Source organism: Siphateles boraxobius, unplaced genomic scaffold (assembly GCF_051911475.1).
Source record: "Siphateles boraxobius isolate OS27281-9 unplaced genomic scaffold, OSU_SipBor_1 22, whole genome shotgun sequence".
NCBI classification, from domain to species: domain Eukaryota; kingdom Metazoa; phylum Chordata; class Actinopteri; order Cypriniformes; family Leuciscidae; genus Siphateles; species Siphateles boraxobius.
In genome coordinates this window covers 15169956-15192333 of record NW_027508833.1, presented here as the reverse complement: position 1 = coordinate 15192333, position 22378 = coordinate 15169956, and the positions used below count along the sequence as shown (strand labels likewise).

Genomic DNA, 22378 nt, shown 5'->3' with positions numbered 1-22378 from the left:
ATCGCTAGTCCTAGGAAAGCCAGCAAGTGCCTAAGGCTGCATGGGACCAGCCAACCGTGAACAGCTGCCATCTACTGATCATCAGTGGCCACCCCTGTCACGCTCACATAGTGGCCCAGGAAGGTCACGGCTTTCTGCATCAGCTGGCACTTCTCCGGATGCAATTTCAGACCAGCCTGGGCTATTCTGGTCTTGACAAAATCGAGGGCACTCAGGGCCGATTCAAAGTCTTTTCCATGCCCTAAAATGTCATCCAAATAGACCAGGCATACCTCTCTCGGAATACCCTGGAGCACCCGCTCCATAAGCCGCTCAAAGGTGGCCGGAGCGTTGCACAGACCAAAATTGCCAAAGGCCTGTCCTTGTCGTGAAGGCATTCTTCGGTCTTGCTTCAGCACTGAGAGGGACCTTACAATGCCCGCTACGCAGATCTAGCAAAGAGAACCACCTGGACCCAGCGATCCGATCCAGAGACTCATCAACCTGCGGAAGTGTGTTGGAGTCCTTGACAGTCACCTCATTCAGGCGTTCTGAAGTTCCTCCAAAGCCTTACTACTTCTCTCCCAAACAGCGTTTGGCGCTTGCATCAAAACTGGGCTCTCCACAACTTGACTGCAGTTCCCACTATTAGAGATGACAGGTGGTGGAACGGTGGACAGCCTGACCACAGAGCCAGAAAATGGTGTCTCTACAGACTGTAACGTTGATGACAGTGGAGGTTTGGACCTGGGACCCCCTGAGCTTGTAAACTAGGATTCAGACGACCCACATAGCGTGACTGAGGACCATATAGAAGTAAAGTGAATTGGCACCAAACATTTTCCAGCTAGCGTTAGGGTCGCTGCCCTCAAGTCCAAAACCGCAGCTGCTGTGAGAGGTAGCTGATGAGGTTGGACACATGCCCCACACTGGCTGAGTTTCCATTGTTTGTCTCATATTACTCGTCATTGGTAAGTCAGAGTGCTTGTGGACACAGCTCATTTTGTGGGCGGAGTTATATGACAGTGCAATTAGCCACTGAACGTTGTAAGAGGGGGCGATTGAATAAGGTTTATTAAACTGTTCTGGTAAGCCAAATGGGTTAGCTCGGCTGCCAACAGAGCTGTACAGCTCGCCAAAAAGTTTTAAGGTCCCACTTCTGACACCTGTGTGACGTTGTGCACTTTCCCAGAGAAACAGACAGAAGACAAGGATCCGGTTTACAAGCACCAAACAGGCTGTGGATTATTTCCTGAACGGGTATAACCTAAACACGGGCCTCATGAGGTGTCTTAACTGTCCCAAAAACAACAAAAAGACCAAAAAGATGTAACATTAGACTAACTTTCTTCCGCACCGCTCACAGTCCCCCCTCTTCACGCACTTCCAGTTTTAGCCCCTCCCCCTTAACTATTTCCCTCCCGAACGCCTCCCTCCAACCGCAGGTGAATCAAGTAAGCATATTTATAACAGAGAATAAACAGTGTCAGCGCCACAATATTATATTTGTAAATATGATTGTTTCATTAAATATGAATGTTTCATCATTTTAGCTCAAAGGGAATTATTAATTATTTATAGGACATTTTGAAGGAATCACTTATTTTACGGCCGAGCAAATGACTCGTACAGCGCTCACCTGAACGGGCCGTAACTATCAGCTCTGCAGCGGATATTAATATCCAGACTATAGTGAAAATACTATTTATGAGGGCTGAAAATCGATTCACCTAGCTATCGCAAACATGGCGCAGTGGATAAGACACATGCCTTTGGTGTGAGAGACCTGGGTTCGAATCCACTGTGAGACACCAATGCGTCCCTGAGCAAGACACTTAACCCCTAGTTGCTCCAGAGGCGTGCGACCTCTGACATATATATAGCAATTGTAAGTCGCTTTGGATAAAAGCGTCAGCTAAGTGAATAAATGTAATTTTTTTTTTTACGATTCTAAAATAGATTTTTTTTATTCCAGAAACGATATTAACTCAAATTCAATTGCTTTATTTTTTAAAAAGAGATAAATATTTAATGTATATTCTGCTGGTGGCTGTTAAAAATAGCTTGACCAAAAAATGGTTGTCACATGAGAACCCTACGCTAAATGCATGGATGGAAATCACAATGGACATTTACAAATTGGAGAAGATAACAGGATTTTCTAGTTAATATTTAGAATACACAGAAAGACTACTCCCTACATGTACATAGTTCTTTTTTCTTCTTTTGCTGTTTTGTTAAAAAAAATTACATTTCTGATGAGTAGATGTACGACAAACACTACTGTATTGTGTGTATATATGGGCATGATATGAAGATATTCGATAATATCTGATGTACATCTGATTGAAATGTAATGTTTACCTGAGAAAAAGTAAAAAAAATAAAATCAATTGCTTTATTTTTGTCATTCCTTGTAGATGAGGTTAACAGAAGTTAGCCACTTTCGTTCCAACAGAGGATCATCATGTACAGTCTGTATAAGTGTATGATTTAACTTTTCCCGATGGTCTAGTGTTAAAAAAAAGCAATATATTGCAATATCGAATCGCAATACTTGTAGAAACGCAATTCTTTAAAAAATCGCAATACATATCGTATCGGCACCCAAGTATCGTATCGAATCCGGAGATGGGTGTATCGTCCCAGCCCTACTATTTATTAACACGGTAACTAGATCAGCAGTATAATAAATAAATTTGTTAGCACATAACAAGAACAGTGTTTTAAAGCTGTGGAGTTTGTTATTTAGCTCAGACTGAATGGAGTCCCAAATGGCAGATAGTCTGATTTAGGTTCCTGCATGTTGATTTAGAGTTCCTGTAGATTTCTACTTCTTGATCATTCTGAAAGTGTTATTTGTGTCTGGTACACCCTCAAATCCTTAATATTATTAATATGGTGTCTATCTCTAAGGTGATCACCCAAATTAATAAATTATACTAATCATCTGAATCATGTCAACATATGGAGACGTCAGCCAGCTATTTATTATAATGTTAATTATTGTACATGCCTTAAGCCCCAACCGCAGGTAATTTTGGCTCATTTGATACATTAATCCATAACAATAAAATGTAATTTGCCTTTTACCCGAGATGCTGCTCACAGCTCTCCCTCGCTGTACGTAATCGGTGAAGCAGGACGGCCCAAACACACCCGAACCCTACTCATAACCCTATGGCTAAACATTAATTTAGTTTTTGAAATCAAGTTTTTGAAAACGGTCTCCATGTAAACAACACAAATGTGAATCTCTGAAGACGATGATGTCATGCACATGTGTATTACATGTTCAGTCTATAGTGTTTCATCGCCATCTAATGGCCTTGCAGCAGAATACAGCGTTTTCAGTCGTTTTCGCGTATCTGTGTGAAAAGGGATAATTTTGACAATGGTGTCGTCTGTACGCGGAAAACTCAAAGGAAAAACATCTCAGTTTAAAGGGTAACTAAACACTAAAACAACTTTTTTTACTTAATGATCTGTTAGAATGGAGCTTCATAAATGCTGTTCATTGATTCCAGTAAATTTTTTGACATTTGGGTTTAAAGTGTTTTAATTCTACAATATATGGTATAAAAACGCCTGAGTGCTGCCCTCTTCAGGTTGAACGGTGGCTACTGCAGTTGTATTTTCCTATTGGATGTTTGCGGTGGTTCGTGACGCAGTTGTTGTTGGTGACGTAGGCAGGTTCCATACAAAGAGATGCATCTCAGGTGCACGCCCCCCTCCGCTGGGCTCTGCCCACTTTTCCAGCATTTTTCTAATATTGCCAGTGGGTGGAGTCAGGCTCTGACCAGGGGTTTAGTTACCCTTTAAAGCATATCGTTGTCATGTAAACTAGTAGTGGGAAGTTCGGATCATTTTACTGACTCGAATCTTTGAGTCTCGTTCAGCAAAAAGAACGAATCTTTTTTCGAGTCATTTCGTTCATTTCAGCATAATATAATTAAAATGGCATGTTAAATATCCCAACACATCTAGTACTTACGAAAATATTGATTACATTTGTAAAAAGAATAAAAATAAACTATAGGGTAATGCAGCCAAAGCCAAATTATAAGAAACCGAAATGTTTTATTAATTGATTAGTTGTTGGGTCTTAAGTTCAGGCTATTGCAGTCTGATTCTGTTAGTTCACCTCACCTCCTGATCCGAGACCTTCTTTCCTTTGCAACTTCATATTTATCAGGTTAGTTTTCCTCTCGTGTCTCGAGACATTAGCTGTCGACTCGTCAGTGTCTGACTCGGATCTGTCTGCTGGGCCGACGGTGCCGTGTGTGATACAGCAGGGCCGGAAAGAGAAATGATTAGTTCATCTTTCGAGTCTCGAGTTCGGGTTCGACCGGGTCCGAGTCTTTTGTTCTTCCTGTCAGTCCATAGAGACTATGCTGTCAGTAGCGGAAAGAGAAATGATTAGTTCATCTCTCGAGTCTCGAGTTCGGGTTCGAGTCTTTCGTTCTTCCTGTCAGTCCATAGAGACTATGCTGTCAGTAGCGGAAAGAGAAATGATTAGTTCATCTCTCGAGTCTCGAGTTCGGGTTCGAGTCTTTCGTTCTTCCTGTCAGTCCATAGAGGCTATGCTGTCAGTACCGGACAGAGAAATGATTAGTTCATTTTCTTCGAGTCTCGAGTTCGGGTTTTAAATCCTTCGTTCTTTTGTCACGTGACCGCTGTTATCTCGCATCAAATACAACATTATATTCGTATTATTGACTGCGTCTGAATGTATATTGTTTTATATTTAGGAATTAAAATACAAAATATGTGCAAAACATTATCTGTAAAATAAAAGTTCCATCTTATATTGTCCCTGTCCTTCTCTTTTCTAAATGTTTCTTGTGCATCTGTGGTATGTTTTATTATATATTATACATTAATTAAGTACTATTATATTTAATACCTTAACTATGTGCTTGTTTGTAAAACGGTTGTAAATTAGTAGGCTATTCAATACGGTGACAAGTCACGTGACAAAAGAACGAAGGACTCAAACCCGAAGACTCGAAAAAATGAACTAATCATTTCTCTTTCCGGTACTGACAGCATAGCCTCTTTTGGACTGACAGGAAGAACGAAAGACTCGGACCCGGCCGAACCCGAACTCGAGACTCGAAAGATGAACTAATCAATTCTCTTTCCGGTACTGACAGCATAGTCTCTATGGACTGACAGGAAGAACGAAAGACTCGGACCCGTCCCGAACCCGAAGACTCGAGAGAGATGAACTAATCAGTTCTGTTTCCAGTAAAGATTCAGAACCTATATGTTGCGCAATGCGCATGCGCGGTCGACACAAAATGAACGAATCACTCTCTGAGACAACTCGGTAGTCCCGAGTCATATTAAAGATTCGTTCAAAATGAACGAATCGTTCATGAACGACACATCACTAATGTAAACGTACCCTTAGTCAAACTCCATCCATTACGTCCAGAAAAGGGGAGCTGGATGTCATTTGGCTCTGCAGTGAGCACCACTTCGTTTGCAACCTTTAGCCGTGTTGTACCTCGTGTTGCTATGCAAGTTAGTTTAAGTCAGTTAAACTGTTGATATGTTTATTTATATAGTTTATTGCATCAAGTTCCCTTTCAGGAACGTCGAGCTGCGTGAAACGCTGCGAGAACGCCTCTTGCGTTGTGCGTCATGAAGCACGTATGGAATCAGCCCAATGGCGAGACGGAACGTCACGAGTGACGTCATCGACCAGGAAACTATAAAGCACACCCCTGAACACAATGGCGACAGCTTCTGTTGTCTTCAGCAAGCGCTCTGTGTGTGAATCTGTCCCTGTGTTTTTGTCTGTTCTTAGTGATTGCTAGGCAGGATTTTTTCACTTAAAAAAACTATACATATATATTCACATATATCAGTATGACGAGCGAGCAGCAATACAGAAAGTGTGTTCCCCCCTGTACTCGTTTTCTCACGGGTGGGGATACACACGATCTGTGTGTTGTTTGTTTGGGAGTGCAGCATGCCCAGTCAGCTCTCGAGGGGGCTGATTGTGAGCATTGCAAGCGTTTTCCATTAAGAACGCTCCGCTCCCGCCGATCACTCTTCGAGGAGAGTGGTTCGGTTCGCGCTCCCCACGGCTCGGGTCCCGCTTCTGTCGAGGAAGAGCGGCGGTGCCAGTCGTGGGGATCGCAAATGGATCTGTCAGCGGGGTTTGAGACGGGCTCTGCCTTATCTCAGCCTTTACCTGCCAGTTCCAGTGCCTCAGTTCCGGGTGTGGAAGCACGCATTGCGGTTTCTTCCCCCCAGGCTGAGGCACCAATACTGCAGCTATCCAGTTCTGAGGAGCTGGATGTTGTCAGTATTGAGACAGGAGATGTTGAGGACTCGTCACCTCATTCCCCTGAACATGAGGAGCTTATGGAGGTGCTCACTCGTGCTGTATCAAAACTAAGCATTGAGTGGCCAGCTGTTAGGCAGGAATATGTTTCTAAAAGCAAGCTTGACGAACGATTTTTGCCTTCCCGCTTTCAGCCTCCACGGCGGTGCCTTCCGTTTCTTCCCGATCTCCACACCGAGGTGTCGAGGTCGTGGAAGAGACCCGCCTCTTATCGTGTGTTTAGCCCCCAGACTTCCACATATTCTAATATATCGCGGGCTAAGTTATATGGTTATGGGGCGATGCCCAAGGCGGAGGAGACTCTAGCTAGCCATCTTTCTGCTGAGTCTTCCTCGTCTCTTAAGAAACCAGCTTTACCCACCAAGCCTCTCAGAAATACTTCGGCTCTGGTGGGTAAGGCTTATTCGGCGGCTGGTCAGGCTTCGGCGTGTCTGCACACGATGTCAATATTGCAGGCATACCAAGTCGATCTTTTAAAAGATATGAGTGAGAGTGAGGAGGTCAGCACTGACGTGGTTCGAGAACTGCGTCAGGCTGCAGATTTATCTCTGCGTGCCACCAGGGAATCGGCTAAACTAATGGGCCGTTCTATGGCAGCCCTGGTGGCCGCAGAGAGACACTTGTGGCTTAATATGTCTGATATGAAGGATAAAGAGAAAGCTTTTCTTTTGGATGCTCCACTTTCTCCATCTGGTTTATTCGGTGACGCGGTAAACACGGTCATAGTTAAATTTCAGGAAGAAAAGAAACAAGCTGCAGCTTTTCAAAAATTCCTCCCACTTAAAGTTCATGTCCCAGGGTCTGCTGGGCGAGGGCAGACCAAGCCGTCGACTAGCTCCTCACATAGGGCGCAACAAAGGCAGAGTGTCGCGTCTCTTGGCCCCCCTTCTAAACAGTGGGAACAGACGCGACAGTCTCAGGCGAAGCCTTCTAGTGGTAAGACTGATCTGAGGACAGTCATTATGGCTAGGAAGGCTTCGTCTAAGAAGTCCTGACGCCACTGGTGTCAGGATGCTGAGGGTGGTCCCCACCGTGAGAGGGAGGTGTTCACCGCTTCAGACGGTGCCCGTTCTCTCACGGTGCCCTCAGGGGTCCCTTCTGCCAACCCCGCCTTCGTGTCGGGGCGCAGACGGGCCCAGTGAGCGCTTTCCCAAGGGACGCTCGCCCCCTCTGAGGAGGGGTTTAGAGCAATCAGACCAGTCGTCCCCTGCCGGTGCGCCGTTACAGGGCGCTGTGTCTGCTGCTCAAAATATTCCAGAGGCCAGCCTCGAGAGGCTGGTACCCTTAGTAGATTTTCTGGCAGAGTGGAAAAGTCTTCCACAATATCTCAGTGGGTTCTGTATTCGATAGAAAGGGGTTATGCCATTCAGTTCAGATCTCCTCCTCCTCGATTCAACGGGGTCCTGCCCACCTTGGTGGGCACCGAGCAGGCTCTGGTAATGGAACAAGAGGTGAAAACGCTCCTTCAAAAGGAGGCTATAGAACGGGTTCCTCCTCCCAGCGAGGAGTCAGGTTATTACAGCCGATATTTCATCGTTCCAAAGAAGGATGGGGGGTTGCGTCCAATTTTAGATCTGCGCCTATTAAATCGTGCTGTAGCCAAGCTCAAATTCAAGATGCTTACGCTAAAGCAAATCGTGTCACAAATCAGGTCCGAGGACTGGTTTGTCACGATAGATCTGAAGGACGCATACTTCCACATCTCCATCCTTCCGCAACACAGGAAGTTCCTGAGGTTCGCTTTCGGGGGCGAAGCGTACCAATATCGTGTTCTTCCGTTTGGCCTGGCTTTATCCGCCCGCACGTTCACGAAGTGCATGGACGCAGCGCTAGTCCCGCTGCGGCTCCAGGGCATTCGTATACTGAACTACATAGACGATTGGTTGATTCTCGCTCAATCGCAGCAGCAAGCGGCTCGGCATCGAGATATCGTCCTCGCACACATCAAAAAATTGGGGTTGAGGCTGAATGCCAAAAAGAGTGTTCTATCTCCATCACAGATAACATCCTTTCTGGGGGTACTATGGGATTCTGTGGCAATGCGGGCTCGCCTGTCGCCTGCCCGCATCGCTTCGATTCTCTCAGCTGTAAAAAGAGTAAAGCTAGGCCAGTTGCTCACTGTAAAGCAGTTCCAGAGACTGCTGGGTCTGATGGCAGCAGCGTCCAGTGTTATACCCTGCGGCCTGCTGTACATGAGACCATTACAGTGGTGGCTCAGGACCAAGGGGTTCTCCCCGAGGGGAAACCCCCTCCGCGTGATCAAAGTTTCACGGAGTTGTCTCCGTGCTCTGGTCATGTGGAGGGATCCTTGATTTCTGTCCCAGGGACCTGTGTTGGGAGCTCTTTGTCGTCGTGTAACGCTAACGACAGATGCTTCCCTCACAGGCTGGGGGGCGATCATGAGTGGTCGCCCAGCACAGGGTCTGTGGCAGGACCATCATCAATTTTGGCATATAAATTGTCTAGAGATGTTGGCAGTGTTTAGGGCTCTGAAACACTTCCTGCCAGACCTGAGAGGTCATCATGTTCTTGTCCGGTCCGACAACACATCGGTGGTCTCTTACATAAACCATCAGGGGGGTCTGCGCTCTCGCCCGTTATACAATCTGGCTCGCCGGATCCTTCTATGGTCCCAGGGGAAGCTTCTCTCATTGAGGGCGATTTATCTCCCGGGGTATTTAAATCGGGGAGCGGACATCCTGTCGAGGCAGGGGCCGAGGCCCGGGGAGTGGAGACTCCACCCCGAGGTGGTGGAGCTCCTTTGGATGCAGTATGGTCGTGCCGAGGTAGACCTATTTGCGTCCAGGGAGACATCACACTGTCCACTGTGGTTTTCTCTCAGTCATCCAGCCCCGCTGGGGTTGGACGCTATGGTGCAGGCGTGGCCGAGGTCAAGCCTGTACACCTTTCCCCCGATTGCTCTGCTCCGAGGAGTTCTGGAGAGGGTTCGCCGGGACGGGGTCAGTCTATTATTGGTAGCCCCGTTTTGGTCGGCCCGAGTATGGTTCACAGACCTAGTGTCTCTTCTAGACGGCTCTCCTCTGGAGATTCCGATCAGGAGGGACCTTCTCTCTCAGGCGAGCGGGTTGATACTTCACCCCCGCCCAGAGTTGTGGAAGCTATGGGCTTGGCCTCTGAGGGGGCCCAGCTCGTAGGGGCTGGTCTCTCAACCGAGGTTGTTGAGACCATCCTTCATTCCAGAGCTCCTTCCACGAGGAGGTTATATGCCTTGAAGTGGAGGCTCTTCACTTCTTGGTGTGGAGAACACCTGTTGGACCCAGTTAACTGCCCAGTGGGTGCAGTGCTGGAGTTCCTGCAGGAGCGTTTCTCCTCAGGGCTATCCCCCTCCACACTAAAGGTGTATGTGGCGGCACTTGCTGCTTACCATGTCCCTTTCAGTGGAGTCTCTCTGGGGAGACACCCATTTATAACTCTCTTTCTTCGTGGTACTTTGAGGCTGAGGCCTGTAGTCCGCATGAGGGTGCCAGCATGGGACTTAGCTATCGCCCTAGAAGGTCTTTCCCTAGCTCCCTTTGAGCCTATTGAAGAAGTTGCTGATAAGTTTATTACTTTGAAGACTATTTTTCTCCTTGCCATTTCTTCTCTTAAGAGAATCGGAGATATTCAGGCTCTCTCGGTTGCTCCTTCGTGTTTGGAGTTTTCACCTGGGATGGTGAAGGCTTTTCTCCACCCCAGGCCAGGTTATGTCCCTAAGGTTCCTACCAATGTCGCCAGACCTATAGTTCTGCAGGCCTTCTGTCCTCCTCCTTTTACATCATCTGATCAGGAAAAACTTAATCTGCTCTGCCCTGTTCGGGCTTTAGATGCTTACGTCCACAGAGCTGCCCTGTGGAGAAAATCAGAACAGCTGTTCGTTTGTTTTGGACCACCTAAGAAGGGGTCCCCAGTGTCTAAGCAGAGGATGAGCAAGTGGGTGGTTGAGGCCATCTCACTTGCCTATGAGTCGGTTGGTCAGCCTTCACCTTTGGCTGTCCGAGCTCACTCTACCAGGAGTATGGCGGCTTCCAAAGCCTTATTGTCAGGAGTCTCCCTCCAGGACGTTTGTGATGCGGCAGGCTGGTCCTCACCGCATACTTTCGTCAGGTTTTATGACCTCGACCTCAGCTCCACCCCTGGTGCGCAGGTGCTTTCGGCTGAATTTAATCTTTGATTCACACAGTCGGTCACTTGCTCTTATGGCGACGTGGGTATTAGCGTTCCCGCAGCGTTTCCCGCAGCTCAACGTTCCTGAAAGGGAACGTCCCGGGTTACGTATGTAACCCTAGTTCCCTGAAGGAACGAGACGCTGCGTGTCGTTGCCATACTCCCGGCATTCCCTTGATCGACTTGCTTCAGACTTTTTCCAGAAGCTGTCGCCATTGTGTTCAGGGGTGTGCTTTATAGTTTCCTGGTCGATGACGTCACTCGTGACGTTCCGTCTCGCTATTGGGCTGATTCCATACGTGCTTCATGACGCACAACGCAAGAGGCGTTCCCGCAGCGTTTCACACAGCGTCTCGTTCCTTCAGGGAACTAGGGTTACATACGTAACCCGGGACGTTTGCATGCACAATAACCTGTACTGTTTCTTACCACCAAGGTAATGTAAGAATGCATGTTTAGTATAAGCAAATGGATTGCACACTTTCAATGTACACATACTTGTGTACTTGCTCACATTTCCGGCCCAAGATAAATGCGAGTGTTGGTGGTGTTTCTCTGATAAGGGGCTTTGGAATCCCTAGACAGACTCAAAACAGGTCAACAAATGGGCATAAAAATATCCTAGTTTCAGATTTTGCACCAAGTGAAATGTCTTTCTTTCAGGAGTGAACATTTGAAACCGCTGCTTTGTTGTTTACCTCTTTGCAATTCATGCATCCCATTCTGGAAACCAGCATGCATCTTCTGCTGAAACGCTTCAGTTCTCCATAGTTCATGGAGGCAGTCCATCTCAAAGGCACAGCTTCCCGTCTCAGCTGGCCGCCTGCCTTTTGATTTAATGTGGAGGGCACTCAGAGCAATGCAATCAATTTCTAGGGTGGTTGAAGAAAGAACACAAAGTGAGAGGTGTTTTGTTTGGCGGACCCTTTAAAGCAGCAGTTCAATTGCTCACCTGAAGACTGGAGGGTCAATAGACTGTTGACGGTGCCCCTGAACCCATGGGACATCAGCGCAGCATCGATCTGAATGTGAAATATTCTTGCTTGTTTGAGGAATCATTCATTTTTGTAACACAAACATTACCTGAAGAGTTTTGGGCTGAAGGGTAAGGATGAGCAATAGTAATACTGATGCTTGCATCACTAACAAGCAGTCCGTGCTTCAGAAATACAGTACATTTCTCATCCCAGGACTAGAATACCCCAGGACAAGCACACATTCAGTCTGTTGATTGTCATAAATGAATATAACTATGTTTCAGCCCCGTTGGAGATCCGTAGTGCTTTGGAGTGGCTGAGAAACGCAATTAGACAGTTTAATGTGACAGAGGAAATATTTGCACAGGATTCTCGAGATGGCTGACAGTGACAGCGCAGAAGCAAGACACATTAATTCATTTCTCTTCTTCTCAGAGACAGACGTGTCGACGATTGTGGTGATTTTTTCCAAAGAGTGAACATCTCTGAATTCTTAATCCATAAAGCCTACTATATAATATTTGATACACAAATTTCTAAGGCCTGTAAATGATCGACATGATCAAAACTTTCCTATAAAAAAACACAATCTATTACATGGCTTCTGTCATCTGATTGTTAGGTTCAATCTTTTTTAGCAAGTAAAATAGTATAATTGTAAAAGCACCCACTTTCAACTTGTGGTTCACCATGATCCGTAGGCTTTTGAGGAACGTTTGTTTGTTCGTCTCTCAATCATTGTTGTATTGCACTGTATTATATGTTTTGAAACCATACAGAGCTTTGACACTATACTGTCAAAGAGGACCGTCCTTCGGATGAGAACTTAAACCGAGGTCCTGACTCTCTGTATGTCATTAAAATCCCAGGATGTCCTTCAGAAAAAAGAGTAGGGTGGTGGTTGAGGAGATTCCCCCCCTTCTATGTAAAGCGCTTTGAGTACCCAGAAAAGCGCTATATAATTAATGTAACGAATTATTATTATATTATTTTTTGATCATAAAACGAAGTTTACTACAACATATTTATGTGACAACTGATACTTATATACATTTTATTTAAATAGTCTGTTATAATTCATACAAATCTTGTTGATTTACAAGCTATCATAACTTCATCTTACTTTTTGGTCATTTAATATCAGTAAATGCACCAACTTGCATATTTTTGCTCAGCTTGAATAAAATTAAAGGGGTTTTACTTCTCGCTCCATATTTCCACTATATCAAACTACATGAGCAATAAAAGCCTGTATTGAATATGATACTCAACAACACCACTTTTTTAAAAATATTTTTTTTGTATTGTCAAAAGTTTCCATAAACTGTTCAATTTTTCTATGATTTTTCTGACCCTCAATTCATATTTTAGGCTTTAATTGGTTAAGACATTAAAGAGGTCTTAACATGAAAAACGGAGTGCCACCTCAAGGCACCGTTGCACCACAAAAAAACAATTCTGATAAAACATTCATGGCACCGAATTCAGCCGTTATGTAATGTTTAAATGATGAATCTCCAAGGCACATTTGAGACTTGCAGGACTCACAGCTGAACATTGAGATATTTTGTGTCTGTTTGCAGATGGCAAGCACAATCTCAAGTTCTTCCCCCTGGTTTCTCTCTACTTCATTTGCCAAGTATTTTCCTCTTTCCCAGGATGCCTCACTTCGAAACCAGCCCATTAATTGGGCAGCGAAAGCTGTACCATCTGCGTCGAGCCCGTCGGCATCCCTCTGGTTTGATTTATGACAGCATGGTCCAAATCATAAAGAGCTCAGCTGAACACAGACTGTGAACTGGCTGCCCATTTCCCACTTCCAGTTAACACAGACATGAGGTAAATGAGATTCTCTGCCACGTCTCGGTAACGGCCGTCACGGCATAGGCCTGTTTGTTTTAACCTGCTGTGCTGCACGATTTCCACCTGTGATTGATGTGTCGTGCTGCACGGGGTGATAACCATTGATTGCGGTGTCAAACAGACTACTGCTGGGTAATTTATAAAAGTAGGCCACAAGTGTCCATCATACAACTCTGAGACTCAGAAGTGTTCAGGGAACGCTTATGTTAGCCTTGATTAAATTTATCCAAAAAGAAAAAAAGCTTTAGACAAATGTATATACTGTATGTGCTAGTTTTATTCTTAAAACTTAATATTCAACAATATTATTGATCTTACTGCACTGACACCATTGAATGAGAACTGAACTGAGCTGGATGATGACATCACAGTTTTCTCCACAGCTCCTGCATAGATAAATGAACTAAATTAATAAGTAATGATTTTTAAAACGGAAATGAATCAACACTGGACTTACTTAAGCTGAACAATGACAATATTTTCTTAGAGGTGCTGTACAGCCGAAACAAACTTTGTTGCATTATTTTCTTGTTATCACTGTAAAGCTGTATTGTAAAAAGCACTATATAAATAAAGATGAGTTAATTTGCCAGAAGGCACCCTTGCCAAAGATTAATAGCGTCAGTTCTGGCAGGTCACTTTAGACAAGCTCGCATCAGCTGACTCTCAGCTGATCCACGTCTACCTATAGGAATACGACGCCTATCACTGTATACATATATAAGATCCTTCAGCATTATCAGCAGCACGTTTCTCAGGAGCTAATTACCCTCCTCCATCCCCAGCTCCTCCTCTCATCTGTCAGTACGGCATTCTGATTCGGCTTTGAATCAGAATAAATTCTCGAAATATGTCCATATTTCATCCATCATAAAAGTAATCCATAAGATGCCAAGGGGTTAATAAAAGGCCTATTGAAGCGAAGTGATGATTTTTTTGTAAGAAACATATCCATATATATAACTTTATAAACTCTAATCACTGGCTTCTGGTAAAAGCTATACGTGAGTCAAGTTCCGAAGAGTGAACTCTGACTTAACCCTTATAGAATCAAGATCAGTGCTTAGGAGTAACTAGCTAAGGAGGTATTTACACCTGGTAATTTCATGTGCATTATTTATAGTAACATTTATGCATTTAGCAGATGCTTTATACAAAGTGAACTACAAAAGCAATTTGTCAAAAACAACAATATTCGTAATATATAATGCCAGGATTACTAGACAAGCAGATTAGAAACCAAGCAAGAGGAGAGGAGAAATGCTGAGAAGAAAAATAAGTTTATGCATGCTTTTGTTTACTGCAAAAAAAATGATTTGGGTTTTTACTTATTTTCAAACTTTTTTTACAGTTAAAATGTCCAAAATATTTGAAACAAGATACATTTAATTATTACTGCAACGACGCACACAATTGAATCGAAAATATAAATATTTTGTCCTACTGCATTGGCTTTTTTTTTCAATGTGTTTAATTATGAACAATTTAATTAAAATGAAAAGTAAGTGCAGTAAGACTTAATACATATATATTCAAGTTTTGATAATATAACATTTAGTAAATGTATTTAATTTGTTAAATTAATTGAATAAACATTTAGTCAATACGTAAATTCTAGTAATAAAACAAAATTAAATAATTTAAAATAAAATAACATGTCAAAAAAAATAAAAAATAAAAGAATAAAACTCAAATACTAATCAGTAAATTTCTTGAATAGTAAATGCATCTACTTGCAAGGATGTTTTTAAACTTTAAAAAGAACATGAGAAAAACTACTTGCTTAAATAGTATTTTTTTGCAGTGAATTTCATGAAAAGATAAGCTTAAGCTGATAGTGGAAATAATGTAACATCGGCTCTAAAATAAACATGCACCACTTCGTGAAACTTGCTAGAGCTGATTCACTAACTACGACATGGATTGTGTGGCATTAACTAAACTTTCATGCAGTGACTACTGTTTTACATTATCCTGATAGAAGCGTCATGCTACTTTCAATCCATTCTGCTTTCTCTGGAGATACATGAAAATCTTTTATTGATTAATCAGGCATACGGGACACACACAGTCATACAAGGTTAGAACAAATAATCCATCTCGCTCAATAAAAGATATAAACATTTTGCTAAATCAAACTGAACAGGCCTAAGTATACACTTCATGAACTGCAATATTAATGCTAACAGCTGGCAGGCAATAAAACCTTGAGGAACATGAAAACAATGATTGTTGATTTAATGTCTTATTTGTGATTTATAGTTTATAGACTCTTAAAATCCACCCATGGGCTTTAAAATACAGGGTATAGAAGCTCTCGCTGTTTGTCTGAATTACTGTGAACAGCAGGGATGATGGGTGAATCCCGCTGAGAGATGTGAGGAATGGAGGACTGCTTGGTTTGACATGCTCTATGCGTCTCTGCATGCTGTTCTAATGCGTCTCTGTGTGCTTCATGCAACATTAAACAGTTAAAGTGTAGCTAATATGCTTGTTTCATAAATGTGAAATACTCATAAGAACAATCTATCACAGGTCACTTCCTCCACTGGTTCGTCACAAGGATGTGTACTTTCTCCTTTACTATTTATTCTTTACACAAATAAGTGCCAAAGCAGTCGGGAAAATCATAGAATTTTGAAATAAGCAGACAATACTGTTATTGTCAGTCTGCTTCAGAATAATGAGATTAGTCATGGACCAGTCATTAGTGACTTTGTTGAGTGGTGTGAGGAATCTCACCTTCATTTAAATGTATTGAAGACCAGGGATATGTTAATTTATTTTAGACGAAGGTTTCTAAGTCGAATTCATTAAGAGTCAAACAGTGGAGGTTGTGCAATCTTACAAATACATAAAAATATCATTGATTCGAAGTTGAGTTTTGAACCCAACTGTGAAGCTGTGTGTAAAAAGGGGCATCAACCTTTGTTCTTTTTAAGGAAACGGTGCAAATTTCAAATAGACAAAACTGTTGATGTTACAGACCTGCCAGGCTCTCACACCAGCCAATCACAACACACTCCCTCTTCTGAATACTGATCACACACACCTAGGGCTGGACCCGGATATTCGAATATCCGGTGCGTTGGTTTTCGATTTGAAAATGTGACATTCGAATTTTTTTTTTTTTGCACACCTGGCATCCCCCTCGAAACGGTTCTCATTCGCGCTTGAATATGTTTTACACTATAAAATCTGGTGAAATATAATACTTAACATATAACTTCGTTATATCTACTTAATAAATATATTTGCTTCTTCTTGGACTACTAAATGTGTTCCTGCAACGGGAGTATTCTCTGACTAGAGCGCAGAACAACAAAAGTGCATGCATGAGCTTGTATTTTGGGTTAAGCTGCGTTGCTTTGACATTGTGGAACATAGAACAATAGAAACAAAATGTATTATCCTTTTTACCCTTATCAATCTAAATTAAACTACAGCTAGATATAGGAGACTTTGAGATTTTACTGGGACGTCACGTTTATTTTTCGTTTTTCTTTATTTAAATTTCGTTTCTTTATTTAAATTTCGTTTTTATTTATTTAAATCTACCCTACTTTGTCAGTGAGAAAAATATTATAAGACTACCTTATTAAAAATATTGCTTAAGTTAAAAGACGTGTGTGTGTGTGTGTGTGTGTGTGTGTGTGTGTGTGTGTGTGTGTGTGTGTGTGTGTGTGTGTTTTATATCACTAGCGCAGTGTCCGTTCTCGGAGCATATATGCCCTGCATGCGTGAGGCGCGCCGCTTCTTTATTTAAATCTACCCTACTTTGTCAGTAATTTGTTAGTGAGAAAAATATTAGACTACCTTATTAAAAATATTGCTTAAGTTAACAGACCTGTCTGTGTTTTATATCACTAGTGCAGAGTCCATTCTCGGAGCATTATAAGCTCTGCTCGCGTGAGGCGCGCGATCATCCGGCTCGTGCTGTTCTGTAGTTTATAAAGTTTATTAATTCTGAACGTGTGGCCTCGCCTGTCTATCTATATTGCACCAAATATGACACTGCACTCCCTTGTGAAGTCGTTTGGATGAACGGTTCGCGAAATAATCAAAATGCAACGGACAGACAGACATAGGCTATAAAGATTCCGAAGCTTCGAATATTCGATGTTCATTACTACCGAAGCTTCGAAGCTCAAAAAATGGTATTCGGACCAGCCCTACACACACCTCATCATCAACCTCATCAACTCCACTATAAATCCACACACCTCGTCCCAGCTCTTTGTCTGGTCTCATTTTTACACAAAGTGACACTTAGCCTACCTTGTTTCCTCCTGCGATCATCCAGATATCTCCAGCATCTCTTTATTACTCTTTGTCACGGTTCCCACCCATATGTTCAGCAGTCCTGCGAACTGGGTATCCTCACCGTAATCCATCTCTCCATCCACCACTCAACAAACAGGTGTTGTGCCGAATTTCGACTCCCTGCCAAATTATTACCCCCCTCCTTGAAATCAGTATCTGATTGCCTAATCCTAACCCCACCCTAATCCTAACCCCTCCCCCACAAGTAATCCTAAACCTACCATACTAGGGGGGTAATAATTTGGCGTGGGTCAAAATTCGGCACCACACCGGTAAGACTGTATAGATATAATACAGATGAGCAAACGATAAAGCTTGGGTTGCTGAATATTCGATCCCTTACTTCAAAAGCACTCATTGTTAATGATATGATTTCAGATTATAACCTAGATGTGCTGTGTATGACAGAAACCTGGCTAAAACCAGACGATTACATTACTTTAAATGAGTCCACCCCGCATGATTACTGTTATAAACATGAACCTCGCCTGAAAGGCAAAGGGGGAGGTGTTTCTGTAATTTATAGTAATATTTTCAAAACCACTAAAAAAATCTAGTTTAAAATATATTTCTTTTGAAGTGTTGGTGCTTAATGTAAAAATATATAATGTAAATGATAAATCAAGTTTGAGAATTCTGCTGGCAACTGTCTACAGGCCACCAGGGCACCATAAAGATTTTATCAAAGAATTTGCTGACTTTCTATCAGAATTAGTATTGACTGCAGATAAAGTCCTAATTGTTGGTGATTTTAATATACATGTAGATAATGGAAAAGATGCAATGGGATTGGCATTTAAAGACATTCTTAACTCTATTGGAGTTAGACAACACGTGTCAGGACCTACTCATTGTCGTAATCATACTCTAGATTTAATATTATCACATGGAATCAATGTTGATGCTGTTGAAATTCTGCAGCAGAGCGACGACATCTCAGATCAACATCTAGTCTCATGTAAATTACATTTAGCCAAGGCTGCAAAGCCAACTCCGTGTTACAAGTATGTTAGACCTATCACTTCTGCCACTAAAGATTGCTTTATCAATAATCTTCCTAATCAGTTTCATCGTCTCAGCATCCCAGATAGCTTAAAAGAACTTTATATTGCAACAGAAACTTTTAACTCTCTCCTTTCCAGCACTTTAGATACAGTTGCTCCGTTGCGCTTAAAGAAGATTAAAGAAAATAGTCCAACACCGTGGTACAACAAGCACACCAGGGCCCTTAAGAGAGCAGCCAGAAAAATGGAGCGCAACTGGAAGAAAACAAAACTAGAGGTATTTCGAATTTCATGGAAGGAGAGCTCGATTGCTTACAGAGAGGCTTTAAAAGCTGCTAGATCTGCTTATTTTTCAACCCTATTAGAAGAAAATAAACATAATCCAAGGTATTTATTTGAAAAAGTGGCTACACTAACGAAAAAGAAAGCTTCAAGCCCAGAAGTTTCCAAGAAACACAGCAGTAATGACTTTATGAACTTCTTCACTTATAAGATTGATAATATTAGGGACAAAATTATAACTATGCAACCGTCTACTACAGCATCGCATCAGGGAGTGCATTATAGTCTCCCCGAGGTAAAATTTTATTCATTTGTTGCCATAGGAGAGGAAGAATTTTGCAAACTCGTTAATTCATCTAAATCGACAACATGTATGTTAGACCCTATACCGACTAAACTACTGAAAGAGATGCTTCCAGAAGTCATAGATCCTCTTCTTAACATCATTAATTCATCTTTGTCTCTAGGATACGTACCAAAAACCTTTAAGCTGGCTATGATTAAATCGCTTGTTAAAAAAACGCAACTCGATCCTACAGAATTAGTCAATTACAGGCCGATCTCAAATCTACCTTTTCTGTCAAAGATACTAGAAAAGGCAGTGTCCTCACAACTGTGTTCCTTTCTTAAAAGAAATGGTATCTGCGAGGATTTCCAGTCCGGATTTAGACCGCACCATAGCACTGAGACAGCTCTCATTAAAGTCACAAATGATTTGCTCTTATCATCCGATTGTGGTTGTATCTCTCTATTAGTGTTACTTGATCTTAGTGCTGCATTTGACACCATTGACCACAACATTCTCTTAAATAGACTAGAAAACTATGTTGGCATTAGTGGAATTGCACTAGCATGGTTTACATCATATTTATCTGACCGCTATCAGTTTGTAGCAGTAAATGAAGAGATGTCTTATCGATCACAAGTTCAGTATGGCGTACCACAAGGCTCAGTACTAGGACCGTTGCTGTTCACTCTCTACATGCTACCTTTAGGAGATATCATTAGGAAACATGGAATTAGCTTTCACTGTTTTGCTGATGATACTCAGCTCTATATTTCTTCCAAACCTAACGAAACTCACCAATTCACAAAATTATCGGAATGCATAGTTGATATCAAAAATTGGATGACTAGTAATTTCCTACTACTAAATTCTGAAAAAACCGAGATTCTAATTATTGGACAAAAAACTTCCACAGGTAATAACCTAGAATACCGTCTAACACTTGATGGCTGCTCTGTTAAGTCTTCGCCGTCAGTTAGGAACCTGGGTGTGCTCTTTGATACCAATCTTTCATTTGAAAGTCATGTGTCTAGTGTCTGTAAAACCGCATTTTTCCATCTTAAAAATATATCTAAATTACGTCATATGCTCTCATTGACAAATGCGGAACAACTAGTTCATGCGTTCATGACATCAAGGCTAGATTATTGTAATGCTCTACTGGGTGGTTGCCCTGCACGCTTAATAAACAAACTACAGCTAGTCCAAAACGCAACCGCTAGAGTTCTTACCAGAACCAGGAAGTACGACCATATTAGCCCGGTTCTGTCAACACTGCATTGGCTCCCTATTAAACATCGTATAAATTTTAAAATATTGCTGATTACTTACAAAGCACTAATGGTTTAGCTCCCCAGTACTTGAGCGAGCTCTTAACTAGGGATGAGCGAGTACAGCATTATCTGTATCTGTACCTGTATCTGTTAACCATATGAATTATCTGTATCTGTACTCGGACGGGTGGAGCCTAATCCGGAAGTGGGCGGGATTTAACCCGGAAGTGGGTCAGGTTGTCTTGAAATGGGCGGGGCTTTAATCGATATGTTATTTTAAGCATGCAATTGATATGGGTTGTTCAGAAATTGTTATTTATTGCTGATTAGAAAACTATTTACTCATTATTCTGTATCACTGATCATGAGGGGGGGGGGGGGGGGGGTTGTGTGTGTGTGTAGCAGCTTAAATTGTAATATTATTTATAACACAACTACCTTTATTTTATTTATAAAATACAGCAAGAAAGTGTCACTCAGTGCGTGAAAAAAAACTGGTTAGAGCCAGCAGACGGTTTAAAAAAAAAACTCAGATGAACGGCAGAGAGAGAGAGAGAGTGTGTGTGTGTAGCTAGCTAATTAATTTGTAATATAGTTTTATACCACTACTTCCTTTATTTTTTTAATGAAATACAGGAAAAAGTGTCAGACACTCAGTGCATGAAGTAAAAAAAAACTGCTGACGGTTAAAAAAAAAAAAAATCTCCGACAGGCAGAGACTCAACACGAGTCGCATTCTACCAAGCACCATGTCTGAACAAACCCCACGTTTACCAGAACTCTACTGGTTAATAAGTAAGTGCACTACAAACCGAAGTAAAAAACAAACCTGAAGCTGAAGAAACCCTAAACTTTAACGGAAAAAAGACCCGCGAACCTGAGTGACTGAGGGAGAGACAGAGAGAGAGAGAGCTGTTCTCTTCTCAGTGTTCTGTGTGTGAGTGAGCAGAGCGGGACACAGCAGCACAATAAATCAAATCTGTATACGTGTAGGGGAGGGGCACTGTGACTAATCTATCACAGAACGCAGACACAGTCAGGTACCCAATGAGGATTTTTATTCAATCCGAGCACAGATATTGACTCGTATTACTCGTATTATACTCGTACTCGGCAAAAGTGCTTTATCCGTACCGGATACTCGTTTCAGCCGAGTATCCGCCTCAACTCTACTCTTAACGCATTATAGTCCTTCACGTCTATTGCGATCTCAAAACTCCGGCCAGTTGATAATACCTAGAATATATAAATTGACTGCTGGCGGTAGATCCTTTTCCTATTTAGCACCAAAACTTTGGAACTATCTTCCTAACATTGTCCGGGAAGCAGACACAGTCTGTCAGTTCAAAGCTAGACTAAAAACACATCTCTTTGACCTAGCATTCACATAACACACTCTATAGACTTCTATAATTTAATATTAGGCTGCTTAGATTAGGTCAGCCGGAACTGGGAACACTTCCCTCAAATCCTGATGTACTCGTTACAAGATAAGAAGAATGGCATCTACGCTAATTTTAGTGTCTTTGTTTATCCCGAGGTTTTCCCGCAGCCTGCCGGATCCAGGCCGTTTCCAGATCTGACGAAGGACTTTCGCCTGGACCCGATGACAATGCAGTGCTGAAGTGCCAACTAGCCTCTCCCTATGGAGGATCCCTATACCACTCTACAGATAAAGCGTTGTGGAATTTTTCGGTTCGCGTACCTACCCGAAGTGATAAGATAAAATAAAATTCTGCATCAAAATTTATAGACAAGTAGTTTGTTTAGGCATGGTTTGTAAGGAATTATAAACCTGCGCACATATATTCAAACGCACATAACTATAGAATCAATTCTTAATGCGCATGTGAACGCCATCAGCGTCT

At 42.3% G+C, this 22378-nt stretch overlaps 1 protein-coding gene across 1 annotated transcript; it reads left to right on the top strand.

The window, feature by feature from the left end:
- The first annotated feature begins 633 nt into the window (after positions 1–633).
- On the top strand, positions 634–21901 carry LOC143746358 (uncharacterized). Its single transcript, XM_077238180.1, has 5 exons — positions 634–744; positions 1172–1308; positions 18807–20580; positions 21069–21073; positions 21661–21901. Exons 1-5 carry the CDS (start codon positions 634–636, stop codon positions 21899–21901), a joined length of 2268 nt encoding a protein of 755 aa, XP_077094295.1.
- Positions 21902–22378: the final 477 nt, after the last annotated feature.

Coding starts and splice junctions, on each gene's coding strand:
- LOC143746358 (XM_077238180.1), top strand. CDS start 634: ATGACAGGTGGTGGAACGGTGGACAGCCTGACCACAGAGCCAGAAAAT. Junction 745..1,171: donor ACCTGGGACCCCCTGAGCTT/GTAAACTAGGAT, acceptor GCACTTTCCCAG/AGAAACAGACAGAAGACAAG. Junction 1,309..18,806: donor AACAAAAAGACCAAAAAGAT/GTAACATTAGAC, acceptor TCTCCTTTCCAG/CACTTTAGATACAGTTGCTC.